Genomic DNA, 16,091 nt, shown 5'->3' on the forward strand with positions numbered 1-16,091 from the left:
ACAAACAAAAAAACAACTGCAGGCCTGGAGAGATGGCTCAGCAGTGCAGAGTACTGGCTGCTCTTCAGAGGACACAGGTTCCGTTCCCAGCACCTACATGGTGGCTGACAGCTGTTACTCCGGTATCAGAGGAATCGCACACCATCTTCTGACCTCCTTGGGTACTGTGCACATGTGCTGCGCAGACAGATACATGTAGGCAAAACATAGATACACATTTAAAAAGGTGGTGGTGGGGGAACACTGTAATAGCAAGAGAGCTTCTAATTATGACACAAATGACATGAAAAACAAACAAGCAAACAGAAACCTGGCAAATCAAGTTCACAGTATGAAAACTTTCAAAAGATCTAATGAAAATAGTTTCGTGAAAATAGAGACACTCAGGAATATTTGGTTAGTGGAGTAAATTAACTAGTGAATTAAATTGACAGCTAAATTGCAGATAGTGTAAAGGATATGCTATCAATGAAAGTTTAGTGGGATGAATGGCAAATGTTTTATTTGAGTATCTTCATTGCAATGCATATATTCACAAACATTTAGAATGTGCTGCATGTCATTTTAGAATGTGCTGCGTGTGCTGCTGCATAGTTCATCTTTTGTGAGGACAGCGTGATTCTTGTGGGCATCTGTACAGCACTGCAGCTTCACAGCAGTGTCCGATGAGTGTCCCCTCTCAGTGGCACAGCCACGGCTCCCTCTTCTCTCCTGTGTTGTGAGGTCCTAATGGTACCGTGGGTAGGGTTAACTCATAAAGGGGTGGCAACTTAGCTCTTTGGGGAAATTTGACTTTGGCCCCTTTCTTTGGTTATCATTCAGGAAAATAAACTATAGTTATGAAAACAGTTGAGGCTATTTACTATAAACTAACATGAGAGAACTTAATCATTTTACATACTGAGTTTGATTTGTACTCTGGTTTCCAGCAAAATTGAAGGACTAGAAAACATGTTTAACCTGCAAAAGCTAAACCTAGCAGGAAATGAAATCGAGCATATTCCAGTGTGGTTCGCAAAGAAGTTGAAATCCTTACGAGTCCTCAGTCTGAAAGGCAATAAGATATCATCGGTAAGTATTTAAAGTAGCAAGATTAATTTCTTCTAAAACTTAAGTTGTTTGAATTATAGAAATGTTTGTCCTTGTTCATATTGAACATGACCCCTTTTATACCCAGTACCCTCTTCTTCATGTCCCTTCCCCCTCCAGATAGTCCCCTTTATTGTCCTAAAAACTTTATTCAAATTTTGTTAGTTATTAGGAAAAAAATTTAGAAACCTTAAGTTGTTTTTAAAGAATGTTATTTCTTTTAGCATCCTTGTTTGATTGACCATAGGCCAAATTCAGATATAACCTAGGATTCTTTAGTGTAATTGAACATAGACTGATGTCATTTTGCAGACATAACCGAAAATTGATCTCTTAGTATTTACTTGTCCATAATTTCATTGCACGAAGCTTCTTATATGCACAATTCAGATTTTCAACTGTCCTGCCTTCATCCCCACATGCTGATGCCACGGGTGTGTTCTGCCACACTCAGAAAGTACCTTTCCATCTTCCATTTGTATAAAGATCTGGGAAGGAGACTCCCCATTTTACTGCAACAGCTCAAGAGCCTCAGAGTCCAAGCCTTACACCTCACAGGCCGATAGGAAGTAGTAGTCATGGATCAAAATGGACCCAGTATGTCTCAGAGTTTTGATTTTAGGTCATACCCAATGTCTGCTGAATAACAGGAAAACTGTTCAATAGTTATTATTTGTAATTGTATATCGTTTTCTCATCTATATGTTTGGCATTGGCTTCATTAAGGATAATATATGTTTATTTGGGAGAAATATGTACTTGTATAAGCAGTTTAAGATAATGTTTCTCAACCTACATTAAGACCTTAGAATAAGCAAGAATCTTCAAAGAATGTTGGCATCTATATATATATATTGTGTATATATTAGCCATCAGTTATAACTGTTATGTCAGAATTTACCAAAACCCATCATAGCAATTTCATTTTATGCTTATTTGATCAATACAAAATAAAGACATTAGTTTAGAATAATATAGACTTAGATTGGAACTTTCATTTTATTCAGTTGCACTGGGCTCTGAGCTAAGACAGGTCACATCTTTAAATCTTAAGTTCTTCACTGGTGGAATTCAGATAACACTTACGTCGTAAGCTTTATGAGGAGCCACAGAGGAAAACGCATAGCCCTGCCGGATACATCAATGTTCATATACTTCTCTTCTGTCCCTTTCTTACATTGCTTAGTTTGGGCAGCAGGTTTTTAAAACAGGTTTAGGGACATATTAAAAACAATCCTCTGACTTATCACTTCCTTTGTTAATTTATGATTTTAAAGTAAATTATTCTAATACTGCTGTTGTGTCAAAATTTCAGCTCCAGGATGTAAGCAAGTTGAAGCCACTTCAAGATTTGACTTCTCTAACCCTCACTGACAATCCGATTGCAGCCCTTCCTCATTACCTCCAATTTACCATTTTCCATCTCCGTTCCCTGGAAAGTTTGGAGGGTCAGCCGGTAACCACTCAGGATAGACAAGAGGCTTTCGAGAGATTCAGTTTAGGTAAGATGATACTTCAAAAACAAAGAAAGAAACTAAGCTTGAATGAGGTCGGAACTTACCTTTAGAAGTTCTCTAGAGGAATAGGCTCTGGTGAGACAGCTCAGAGGGGAAAGGCATTTGTGGCCAGACTTGAGGATCTGAGTTCAGTAGCCAGGACCTACTGGCTGGAAGGAGTGAACCGACTCCTACAAGTTGTCCTCTGATCTGTACACTTAAGCCATGTCAGGTATGCTTTCCTACCACCTCCAATAAACACACAGACAAATATTTAATTTAAAAAGGTGCATATCAACACGCCTGATATTTAAAAAAAGATAAATTATAAACCTTATAATCCTACTAAAATTTACATGGAAATGGTAATTGGTTAATTAAGCAAGTATCTGTTTAGCATACACTATGTAGCAAAAGTTCCCTACCTCAAAAATGAGAGGGGAGGGGTGTGAGAAGAGGAGGAATAGTGAGCAGCCAGCCAAGAAAACAGTAAGTGACAGTCTAGCAAGATGAGAGTACAGGAAATAGTTGTAAAAGCCCAGAAAAGATTTCAAGAGAGCAAGTATGGTGAATGGGCTGACACATAAGTAAGACAGGCACAGAGATGGCTTTAGAGTTGATTTGGGCTGAGCCATGGGGGCGCACACCTTTAATTCCCAGCGTTAGGGAGGCAGAGGCAGGCTAATCTCTGAGTTTGAGGCCAGCCTGGTCTAGGATGGCCAGGGCTACACAAAGAAACCCTATCTGAAACAAAACAAAACAAAAAATTTGCTTTGGATTAGATTGATATTCTTTCCTAGAGACATTCAAGAGGGATGGGAACTAACGATAGATATTAACAGATTAAAGATTGGAAGATGTTTGATCAAAGACTTGAAATTCCTGTAACAGCTTTGTTCTTCTAATACTTAGTGTGATTTTTAAGTTTAAAGGTAAAGAAAAGATCCAAGACTAAACATACACCAGTAACTTCAAGGCCAGGAAATGGGAAGAAACAAAATGCAATTAAACTTCAAAGTTTGTAGTAATGAAATAGTGTTTCTTGTATCAGAAGGAGAGACAAATCATGCCTTGATTCTTTTAATTCATAAAAATGAGGACCATGAGATCAGATTTTGAGAAACAGACAGAGATCATTGATCATCTTTGGGTAGGAGGGACACTTTCTCCAGAAAAAAGAGAGGAAATAATGTGTAGATGTCAGTGCTTTTGTTGTCTGTCTTGGAAGTAGGAAATCAAGGGCATTTCCTTAATAAGATGGGAAGCTCAGCTGTGAAGGACTGGATGGAGTATGGGAGGTTTGAGGAGAAAGGAAGATACGGTGACCATGTTAGAGTGTGAGAAGTCGGCCTCTATTCAATCTGAAATTGCTGTTCATCTACTTTGATCTACAAAAATGGCAGTTTCACACCAGTGGTGGCTAGTGAGGAAGTCGCTTTCCAAGCAGGCCAACTACCTTGAGTCCCATCCTGAAACCTACAAAAAGGTGGAAGAGAGCCAGCTCCACAGAGCTGCCCTGTGACATGTGTGTCGCACTGTAAGTAATTATAATAAAGACCCCTCCAATTACTACTGCTCTCTTACCTCTTTTTATGAGTCAGATTCAAATCCAAGGTGGTCATCTTTTTCCCAAAACCCCAGGGCATGTAATTTTCAAAGCAGAATCAATCTTAGACTTCCTTCGCTGTTGTTCTAAGAAGCACACTTTGTTTTCCAGGGAGAGAATATAATGACAAATTATGTATTGCATTTTTATTGACAGAAGAGGTTGAAAGACTGGAAAAAGACCTGGAGAAGAAGATGGCAGAAACAGAAGATCTTAAGAACAAACAAACAAAATTTCTTGAAGAAATAAAAAGTCAAGATAAACTAAATAAGTCATTAAAAGAAGAGGCCATGTTACAAAAACAGAACTGTGAGGAGCTAGAAAGTGACCTCAACACAAAAAATGAATTGGTGAGTCTGTGGTATACATTGCTTTGGCTGTACTCTGTTAAGGTAGAGAAATTTTGCTCTTAAATTTAAAAACACAACATCCTAACTGTAGCATGGGGAAGATGGCCAAAAGGCTTTGTGGGGCCAGGCGGGAGAGGCGCACACCTTTAATCCTAGCACTTGGGAGGCAGAGACAGTCGGATTTCTATGAGTTCTAGGCCATCCTGGTCTACGAAGTGAGTTCCTGGCCAGCTAGGGCTGTTACACAGAGAAACCCTGTCTTGAAAGAAAAAGAAAAAACAAAGTCCAGGTGATATGAATTAAAGAAAATGTTGAAAATTAAAAAAAAAAGATGTTGGACAGTATTTTGGGCATTGGTGGCGCATGCCTTTAATCCCAGCACTCGGGAGGCAGAGGCAGGCAGATCTCAGTGAGTTCCAGGCCAGTCTACATAGCTAGTTCCAGGACAGGCTCCAAAACAATACAGAGAAACCCTATCTCCAAAAACAAACAAACAAACAAAACAAAAGTCCTTGTGAATTGTAGTTGACCGTGATAGGCCACCCAAAGGCTGATGTGTGAGGTATGGTGTCCAGCATGAGGGAAAACATGGTGCTGCACATGGGGAGGAGTTGGTCACACTGCTTAGGATGTGTTTAAGGTAGCTTCACAGATAAGATTAGATATTGTCAAAAGTTTAGAAACTGCCAGAGTTATCCAAAGGTTAAACATACGCACCCTGTGTCATGGAGACTTCTTTTCTGTAGAAATGGTAATGTGTAAAAGTAAGCCTGTGTTCATGCACAGACAGATACAGACACAGACACAGACACACACGACATGCTTCATATTTGCAAAATTTCAAATAACTGAAATGTCCATTGTTGGAATCCATGTGGTCAAATAGCTTATAATTAGCTGCTAATAAAATGAAGCAAGACTGTATGTACATGGAAAGACACTGGGCATATTTTCCATGTAAAAATTTTCCAAGTAAAAACAGTGAATCCAACATGGTCCTCCATGGACAGTACATGTCAAGGAAATTTCCAGGGTGACCTTTATGTATTTCTTATGTATTTCTGAAAGTCTAACTTTTATATAATTTGACTTTATAATTGAAATGTAGAGAAAAACATTAAAATGTAGAACAATTTTGACAACAGGTAGCATAATTTGAGAAGGTGATTAATTGAGAAACTTGAGAAGTCTGGAGAGGGTAAAGGAGCAAGTTGTCCAGGCTGGAGGCAGCCAAGGAACACAAGAAGAGTTAGAGCTATAGTCATATAAATCAGGCCTTGAGAGGTAATGGACCTAGCAGGTATGAATTCAGGAGACATGTTTTCATTTAGTAGTGAATCTGGCTGTCTTGAACTACACTACAATAATTAGAATACACCTGCTATCCTGAAACAAGCAGACATTAGCTGTGTGCTGGCACTTCAAGAAAGGCCTCACTCACCCATCCCCCGAGACAGGCTTTCTCTGTGTAGTGCTGCTGGCTGTCCTGGAACTTGCTCTGTAGACAAGGTTGCTTTCAAACCCAGAGATCTACCTGCCTCTGCTTCCTGAGTACTGGAATCAAAGGCATGGGTCACTACCACCGGGCCAAGTAAGGCCTTTTCAACACAGACAGTATGTATGATTGTAAATTTATACACACACACACACACACACACACACACACACACACACACACACACACGCTGTGTGCACATGTGGAGGTTAGAGGACAACTTGTAGTTCTCAGGTCTCTCCTTGTACTGTGTGGATCCCAGGGATCAAACTGAAATCATAAGATTTGAGGGCAAGTGCCTTTACCCACAGGGCCATCTTGCCAGCCCCATATTTTCCTTTCATTTGTTACACTTTAGACAAATGTTTTATAAACTATCAACAGTTTTGTCTTTTTTTCTGTATTTTGTTATGTCATATTATACTCTTCTGCAAGTTGTACTGTTTTTATTGCTAACATTTTTAAAACCTTTTAGCAGATTCAGACCACAGAGATATGTACAGTGGAAATGAAAGCTTTTTCTTTTACCTCATTCCCCCAGATGTTAACATATAGCCTTTTTGTTTTCCATGCTTCTGTACTGTACATGTAATAAGTAAATTATACACTGAAATAACTTTGTGAATATTTTTAAAAGGAATCTTGTTAATACATATATATATATATATATATAGACAGTAGATTATCTTTAACAACACAGTTTTTAAAAGTATATGTAAATCTTTCTCTGTGGTTTTTTTTTTTTGTTTTTTTGGGGTTTTTTTTTTTTTTTTTTTTTTTTTTGGTTTTTCGAGACAGTTTCTCTGTGGCTTTGGAGGCTGTCCTGGAACTCGCCCGGTAGACCAAGCTGGTCTCGAACTCACAGTGATCCACCTGCCTCTGCCTCCCGAGTGCTGGGATTAAAGGTGTGCGCCACCAACGCCCAGCCTTTCTCTGTGTTTTAAAAGTCTATGTTGTTAATTTTTTCCATTAAATAGTTCTTCCATAATTTAGCCAGATAGATATTTTGATAACTGTTTTTGCTATTGAAATAGTACCACAGAGAAAGTGTGTGTGTGTGTGTGTGTGTGTGTGTGTGTGTGTGTCTTACACACTGGCACCAATATTTCTTTAGCCTAAATCACATCAGTAGGAATTACTGTGCAGATTCTTTTGAAATTTTGATGAATGGAACCAGCAGGATAGCTCAACAGATAGAGGCACTTGCCCCTGAGTGTAGACCTGAGTTCGGTCTCTGGAACCTCCATGGTGGAAGATGGCCAGCCTCTGCAAGTTGTCAACATAACACACTCACACCACACATATACATGTACTACACACATACAAGTACATATTTTTGGTAAATGTCAATGTCTACTTAAAAAGGGCTATTACTAATTTATATTTTTCACAGCAGTGAGTAAAAGGGTCCAACTGGGTTTACTTTTGTGAACTTACAGGAGAGGAAAAAAATGGAATCTTGTTAGTTTTATTTTTATATATTTTTGACTGCTGGAGGAGTGAATGTTATGTATGTATTTATTAATCATTTTGTCTTTTCTTCTTAAATTACCCATTTCATTATTTTGTCTCTTTTTGTTGTCCCAAAGTACTACTATATATTTAAAAGGGGAATTCTAGGTCTTATTTGGAGAGCTTACATTTTCTTTTGTCTCTTGCAGGATTTATGATGATGATATCACTCCAATTGTATAATGATTTGCAATTTTATTAAGCAATTGTTCATGCACTAAACTAGTTCCTTTATAAAAGATAAGTTGTGTTGAATTAAGTCTTTTGACAACCATCTAAACTGTAGTGGACCCTTATCCCCCACCATCTGCAAATGCTAACCCAACTTCCTCTTAGTCATTTTGCAAACTATTTAACTCTTACCTTTCAGTGTTTTTGTTGTTTAAATGAAATGTTTACTTGTCCTGCCACCCTCATGGCCTTGTGAGGATTTAGTATGGTTCTAAATGTGAAAATAACTTCAAGTGAAGCAAGCTAAGCAATGCAAGGTGGTAAATTTATACTCAGTGATGTCATGGTGTTAGAGGAAGAATGATACCAGTACTGGTGACTATCATTCAGTGGTGAGTCATCAATAGAGAAATGCTAGTAGCATCAAAGCCTAGCTCTCCTCAGTGTTCTCTAGGTAATGCGTGTCTATTTGCTTCTTCTCTTAGCCCTTATCTTGGTTTCTTGCAGGCCTTTTTCTGCTGGGTTTTTAATTCTTCTTTAAGGTAGTTCCTTCAGGCCTGAACTGCACACTGTTTTCTGTGGTATTGCATGATATCTTATATTAATATGCTTGTTTACATTTTAAGTTTTGAAACTAGTTTGTCTCTTTGGGAATGGGTTTGTGTAATATGTTGTAAAGACTTTGTATACAGGAGAGCAAATTTGAATGTGAGAGGAAATTTGTACTAGTGTTCCTGTTTGTAATATGTTAACTGCAGTCATCTCTTGATTATCCACAGCAAATATGCTACTAGCCTACTTCCCTTGGCTCCTGTGTTGCTCTTATTTATGCACTTCTGCCAACAGATGTTTGCTGAGAGCTCACCATCATCTAAATCTAGAGCTATGGAAAACACAAAGTCCTTTGAAAGCAAAGATTATTATAGAAACTAGTCCAGGCTTGTTCTGTGCTTCCAGTAGTGCTTACCCTTGTTTTGGCCCTGTTTTCAGTTTGTTTTGGGGGAAAAAACCTGAGCGTAAGTTGATGCTGTTGGTTGTGAATTACATCTTTGAGACTCTGTCTCTTGAGCATTCACTGAAAACATCAATGTGGTCAGTGTTCTCACAGCCTGCAAGAGGATACATTAGGCAGCATGGGACAGTAGACAGAGTGTTAGACTTTAAGTCGGTTTTGCAGATTTGAACACTGCTTTTTTAACTAACTGCTCTGTTGGGCAAGTTGAATAACCTCTCTGAGCAGGTTTTATATCACCTCAGAGTGGAGTTGTGAAACCTGGGTGAGATAGCACATGTAAACCACACAGCATCTCGCTCTCAGAGAGCTCAGAACAGGGTTACTCCATTTGATGGATACTCAGGAGGTGACTGCGTGGTATCTCATGCACGATTTTGCTTTCATGGTCTTGTAAAATGTTCATTCGTATGCTTTCTTCTTTTCAACTTGCATTTTGATAATCATGAAATACTTCTGCATGCTTCTCTGTTTGAGACTGCCCCCCCCCAAAATAAAAAAGAAGAGAAAAAGAAACAAATCACTTAGTGGACCTTTGAAATGGACTCAAAGGGTTAGTTTGGTAGTCAGGTAACCTGTGGCAAGGCAGTTAGTTCACCAATCTGGAACTCCACGTCTGCATTTCAAGTTCAGATTAGATTAGATTATCCTTACATTTTCCGTCTAGTTTCCTCCAAAATCTCCAGGAGTACCCAAAAAGTTGTAATTAAAGTACTTTATTAAAAGTTACTAGTAGCCGGGCGTTGGTGGTGCACACCTTTAATCCCAGCACTCGGGAGGCAGAGGCAGGCGGATCTCTGTGAGTTCGAGGCCAGCCTGGTCTACAGAGCGAGTTCCAGGACAGCCTCCAAAGCCACAGAGAAACCCTGTCTCGAAAAACCAAAAAAAAAAAAAAAAGTTACTAGTACCACATATTTGCATCTGATTGAGATTATTTACATTCCTTTCCTTTCTGCTACAAAGAGTAATGTTCTGGCATAACCTGCAGTCCTAGTGCTCAAGGGGCTGAGACAGAAAGATCACATACTCTGCCTGCCTGGGTCACACGCACACACACACACACACTGAACACTCAGCTAAGATTCGTTGACTACTGGGCTGCATGGCAAACATGGACACACACACACACATACTGAACACTCAACTAAGATTTGTTGACTAAAGTCAGTCTTTTTCATTCTCTGTAAAATGTCTCTCCATGAATTGAAGCAATCATTAAAATCAAAGTGTAAGTTCAATAATTAATGCTAATAATTGGGAAAGCTGGAAGCAAGTACCACAAAATGGCTGATACTTATTTTCATGTTTAGGTGAAACAACCCAAATTGCTTTTTAATACTTGACCCACTATATCCTGAAATAGCATACAAACTTCAAAGGTCTTTTATGTGATCTCTTCTGAAATGATAATTCTGTTTCTTTTTTTTGTAATATAGAATTGCCATAAAATATTCTCAGTGTTGTGCTATTTGATATAGTTATGGTGAGAACTACCCATATCATTATAGGATCGTGCTAACTCGCTAATACTGATTCATCTCATATTGACCAATAGCTAAAACAGAAAACAATGGAACTAACTCAAGCATGTCAAAAGCAGTATGAGCTGGAGCAGGAACTGGCCTTTTATAAAATTGATGCTAAGTTTGAACCGCTAAATTACTATCCATCAGAGGTAAGTTTTATACACACACACACACACACACACACATACATACACACACACACACACACATTTTTTAAGCAATCTAAAATTAAAGGCAGGATTAGGGGAGATAGGAAGAAGACAAGTGACAGGAATATTAAAGGTTTTTCTTTTTTTTACCATTAATCCCTTCGTTTTCTTTTTAAATATATATTTGTGCTTGTATGTGCAGGGGAGGCATATGTGTGGAGGTTAGACAGTTTTGGGGAGTCGCTTCTTTGCTTCCACTGTGTGGTTCCCAGAGCTTGAACTCAGGTGGTCAGGCTTGGCAATAGGTACCTTTGCCACAGTGCCTTTACCTGCTGAGCCAGCTCACCAGTCCCATTCCATTTTCTTTATGTAAGGATATCACCAACGTAAAGTATATTCTGGTTGACTGAGGGTTTGGCTCATGGAGTTAAAGTAGTGTTCTAAAAAGATAAAAGTTCCAAGGAGATCCTTGCTTATAGCCACACCTATAATTGAAAGCAGTCGTCGTAGCCATCTGTTATCTAGGTGTGGATCAATTAAATTCAGACTTCCAACAGAAGTGCTTCAGCACCTGTGTGGTAGCCTCCTAGTATGGCTTGTTCACTGTTCTCTAGAGTCAGTATTAGACAGCCATTATTAGTAGAAATAAGGAACTGCCAAATGTCCAAGACCAGTAATGCCAACAGTATTATGTGTTGTTTAGGTTTTAAGATTTTAATATTAGAATGAATTAGATTGAGCTCTTATATTGGCCGGGAAGCAACATAATACACAACAGCTTTTGGCTGAAAGATTAAACAATGTTAAGTAGTCATATAGCCGTGGGTAGTCTTGAGTCAATCCAAGCTTTACCTTTTAGTAGAGAGAAGAATCCTTTTTAGACCATCTTTAGTTCTAGTCCTTTTTTTGCTATCCGAAAAAGAAGATAAAGAATAACATTACATCTTTTAGCTTTTAGACTATAAGATTAATGTAAATAAAGTCATTCTGTGATATTTTTGCCACTAATAAGATGAATAATGTCATTTGACTGAAGGTTGTTTCTTAATCCATAAACCTATTGCTATGCTTGCTTTTAGTATGCTGAAATTGACAAACCCCCCGATGAAAGCCCTTACATTGGCAAATCCAGATACAAGAGAAACATGTTTGCCACCGAAACTTACATTGTCAACGATGCCCAGGCAGTTCAGATCCAGAAGATGATGCCAGGAGGACAGCTTAGACATGAGCATGTGCCCCTGAGAGCCCATGCATTGCCGGATGTACAATTGGAAGACACAGAAAAACAAATAAGCGCAGGTTAAACAAAGTTATAAGTTCTTAAAAAAATATGAGACTGGGGATATGACTCCATGTGGAACATTTGTCTGGCATGTGTAAGGCTTTTGGCTCAGTGTTCAGCACCATAAAAAGTAACACATGCATACGTACAGACATACAGCCATAGCATAACTGAATATGCAGGTTGATTTTATCTTATAATTTTTATTTGAACATATTGATGGTACTTACTGTTTACATGAAAAGTCTAAAGCCTAAGTAGTGATTAGTGAGCCTGCTTTTTAAATGATTCCTGTGTGGTTAAGAATCAGGTTTCTGACAGTAATTGATGGCAACATGTTCAAGGAATCGATGTAATAAGAGTATGGCCAGGCAGTGGTGTCACACACCTTTCAATCCAGCACTTGAGAGGCAAAGGCAGGTGGATCTCTGTGAGTTCAAAGCCAGTCTGGTCTACAGAGCAAGTTCCAGGTCAGCCAAGGATGTTACACAGTGAAACCCCGTGTGTGTGTGTGTGTGTGTGTGTGTGTGTGTGTGTGTGTGTGTGTGTGTGTGTGTTGGGGGTGGGTATGTAAATTGCATCTTTCCAGCAGGCACTGAAACTAGTCATTTAGAGGCAGAGTTAATGATCACTGGAGCAAGTAAAAAACCATGAGGACAAAACCCTTCTGGTAAGCTGGGCATTGGTGGTGCATGTCTTTAATCCCAGCACTCAGGAGGCAGAGACAGGCAGATCTCTGTAGTTCGAGGCCAGCCTGGTCTACAGAGTGAATTCCAGGACAGCCTCCAATACAGAGAAACCCTGTTTCAAAAAACAAACAAACAAACAAAAAAACCCTTTTGGTAAGCTGGAGTAGAGCACTCTCCTTAGGCTTAGACCTTAGGCTGGCCTCTGACACTTCCTATCAGTCTCTTTCCTCAACCATAGTGTACATCCCCCAGTCTGATTCAAAGGATCTTGCCACTCCTGGCAAACTAATACAGGAAGAAGTTAGGCCAAGAGGTACTAAAGGTACTGTGCCAGGGTTAGCTCTGAATGCACTTACTGGCTGTGTGGCTGTGAAGAAAGGGAACCCTTTCTTCTCTGCACCTTGCCCCACATGGAGCCCCACAGTGGACTTGTGCTCCTGAGGGGCTCCACTAGTCAGACTATTAGCACATCCTTGCTTAGCTGTATGTGTTCTGTGGGAAGTTTGACAGGAGAAAGCAGAAGTAGATGAGACATGTACAGACTGGCTTCAGGAGGCTTGTGTGTTAGAAGAGAAAAGGCACAAAATGAAGTCTGCTGGAAAGTAACTACTTCAGACCCCTTCCAGAGGGAAGTTTCTGTTTGTCTTTCTTTATTTCTTCGGTGACTTCCCTTTTCTTTGTCCTGGCCTTCCTTTTTCTTCTTTGGGGCTGGGAAACAAGCCTAAGGCCTTGTGCATACTGTGCAAGTGCCCTTCCTCAGGTCCAGTTCCAGCCCTCCTGTAGCAGACTACTTTTGTTTCAATTTTTGTTTTTTCTGAGACAGGATCTCTATGAATCTGGCTGTCCTGGAACTCACTGTGTAGACCAGGCTGCCCTCAGAGTCATAGAGATCCACCTGCTCTGCCTCTGAGTGCTGGGATTAAAGGTGAGCATCAACATAGGCAGCTCAAATGGTGAGCTTAATACTGAGTCCAGTCGTGAAGCATTTAATCTATAACAGAGGTGATATAGTAGTGTTATTATTAACATTCTGGGTGAATTATGACCTAGTAACATGTAAAGTACCACAATATATGAGAATTGTTTTAAATTTTCAGCACAAATTCGACTGTCAGAACTACATCATGAAATAGAAACAGCAGAACAGAAAATATTACAGGCTACTCAAGAATTTAAGCAACTGGAAGAAGCTATACAACAAAAAAAGGTATGTGGAGCATAGCTAAGAAAATAATTTTAGTGTGGGTTTGCTTCCTGCCTGTTGAATTGTAATAGTGGCAGTGCATGCATTAATCCCAGCACTTGGGAGACAGAGGCAGGAAGACTTCTGTGAGTTCAAGGTCAGCCTGGTCTACAGAGTGAGTTCCATGACAGCCAAGGATATATAGTCATATAAATCATTGACACAAAAGGATCTGGAGAGATGACTCAGAGGTTGAGGGCATTGGCTGTTCTTCCAGAGGACCTGAGTTCAATTCCTAGCATCTACATGGTGGCTCACAACCATCTGTAATGAGATCTGGTGTCCCCTTCTGGCCTGCAGGCATACATGCAGACAGAACACTGTATGCATAATAAATAAATAAAATCTGAATTTAAAAAAGTTAACCCAAAAGGGAGCTGAGAAATGGGTCAGTAGTTAAGATCAATTACTGCTCTTCCAGAAGACCAGAGTTGGGTTCCCAACACCTATGTCAGGCAGCTAACAACTGCCTATACCTCCAGCTCCAAAGGGATTCCACACTTCTGACCTCCGTGGGCATCTACCCTCACATGACAGACCCACATGCAGACACACACATAATTAAAGTAGTAAAAAGAAATATTTAAAAAGTCACAGGAGAAGTTATATCTGGTCTCTGATACTGTGCTGCTTCCTGACCCATCTCTTCTGACTAAGCTTCTTTACCTGGAACTTAACCAAACAACACCTCTGCAGTGGCATGAACACAAGGTTGGGGTGGGGGTGTGTGTGACACTGACCAAACACTACTTTCAGCAATTGCTAAAGTGTTTCATGCAGTTTGTAATTGCATAGGTTAAAATTTTTCAACGTATTTAGAATTTTTTTTTGATGCAAGGTCTCATGTAGCCCAGGGTAGCCTGGAAGTTTCTATGTAGCTGAGGATAACCTTGAACTACCTGTTCCTCCGCCAGCATCTACCTCCCAAGTACTGGTATTAAAGGTCTGGACCATCATCCTCAGTCCTACACTTCTGAAAAGCATTGCACGTTAAAATTATTGGAAATAGCCAGGTGATGGTGGCGCACACCTTTAATCCCAGCACTCAGGAGGCAGAGGCCAGCCTGGTCTACAGAGTAAGTTCCAGGACAGCTAGGACTACACAGAGAAGCCCTGTTCTGAAAAACCAAAATTAATTAATTGGTTATGTGTTTAATGTGGTGACTCCGGGTTCCAGAGGATTAGAGTCCTTGACCTTCATGGCAGCAGGCAGGCAAGCATGGTACTGGAGCAGTAGCTGAGCGATGACATTTGAGACACAGCTCAAGGCAGAGTGACCTAACTGGGAATGGCTTGGGCTTTTGGGACCTCAGAGCCTGCCCAGTAATACACCTCCTCCGGCAGTGCCAAACCTTCATTCTTCCCTATGGGAAGCATCTTCATTCATACCACCACACCCACGTCTCTTATTTTACAAGTTTTAAACAGAATAGCTTTTAAAATTGTAGGTGTTAGCTTCATAAATTGATGTTGTTCTTCTTTGTTAATTACATGCTGGGGTTTGGGGAGAATTAGCTTTCAGAAGCAGAGAAGGACCTTTTTCTCAAGAAGTTGAGTGGTAGAATACAAGTTCTAAACAAATTACGCCAGGAGGCTCTGGATCTGGAAATGCAAATGGAAAAGCAAAGGAAAGAAACTGCTGAAAAGCAGGAGGACATCAACAACCTGCAGCTAGCCATAGATAGCCTGGACTCCACAGACCCAAAGCACGTGAGTACAGTAGGAACCTTGACTTGTTCTATGAAGACGGGAGATTACTACTGTGCCTCATCGTTTTTAATGACAGAACCCTTTCTGAAAGTCTCTTGATTTGAGACATGGATATGTGTGTGTGTGTGTGTGTGTGTGTGTGTGATTAGATACAAATGTATGCTATGTATTCATATAAAACATATCCAAAACAAAACAACCTAAGTCTTGAAAAAATGGCTTTCAATAAATGAAGGCTGCATAGTATACTTTGGGGGTGGCAATGGTTGAATTTCATTGTATTTTAGAGCAAGAGAGATTTGCTTCAAGTTGTCCTGTATATTTCTCTCTCCTTAAGGGCAGAAATTGCTAAAGCAGGGGCAGAGGCAGAGGTCTCTTGTACCTCTTTAATTCTTCATGCAAATATCCCACAAAAACTATTTGCTGTTTCTGTTCATTTTGTCCTTCACAATAAAGCATTTCTCTAGAGTTTGGTGTCCTAAGTGTGAAGTCAGATGGCTGAATGGTTGGGCCAGACTTTTATTATTTTTTTGTAAGTCTTACTAATGGCTTGTATTTTAGCCACTATTCTGAAATAGGTAAAACTATTACTTTCATGTTTTCCTGCTGAAGTTTTAATTGCAAAGTTATAAACTAAGAAAAATTTAAGATCTCTGAACTAACAGAAATCAAAATTTAATGTGATAAGGACAGTGCACTAGAAATGCTTTAAGTACTTAACAAATTAGTTGCTCTTTAAACACGTCAGTTTTGTATGT

The 16,091-nt window shown here is 39.6% G+C and overlaps 1 protein-coding gene across 9 annotated transcripts in view; it reads left to right on the forward strand.

Annotated features, from left to right (window-relative positions):
- Positions 1 to 16,091, forward strand: part of Cntrl (centriolin) — a 78,590-nt gene that overhangs the window by 15,237 nt on the left and 47,262 nt on the right. For 7 of the 9 annotated variants that reach the window (XM_040735663.1, XM_040735664.1, XM_040735657.1 and 4 more), the window contains 7 exons: positions 930 to 1,071; positions 2,405 to 2,591; positions 4,348 to 4,541; positions 10,287 to 10,406; positions 11,486 to 11,708; positions 13,478 to 13,587; positions 15,139 to 15,333. In XM_040735663.1, the coding sequence (XP_040591597.1) occupies positions 930 to 1,071; positions 2,405 to 2,591; positions 4,348 to 4,541; positions 10,287 to 10,406; positions 11,486 to 11,708; positions 13,478 to 13,587; positions 15,139 to 15,333 (1,171 nt within the window). Of the gene's footprint in view, positions 1 to 929; positions 1,072 to 2,404; positions 2,592 to 4,347; positions 4,542 to 8,242; positions 8,262 to 10,286; positions 10,407 to 11,485; positions 11,709 to 13,477; positions 13,588 to 15,138; positions 15,334 to 16,091 lie in introns of those variants that run through there. The other 2 variants (XM_040735659.1, XM_040735661.1) reach the window with 2 other exon arrangements.

This window comes from Mesocricetus auratus, unplaced genomic scaffold (assembly GCF_017639785.1).
Source record: "Mesocricetus auratus isolate SY011 unplaced genomic scaffold, BCM_Maur_2.0 Super-Scaffold_100047, whole genome shotgun sequence".
Taxonomy (NCBI): Eukaryota; Metazoa; Chordata; class Mammalia; order Rodentia; family Cricetidae; genus Mesocricetus; species Mesocricetus auratus.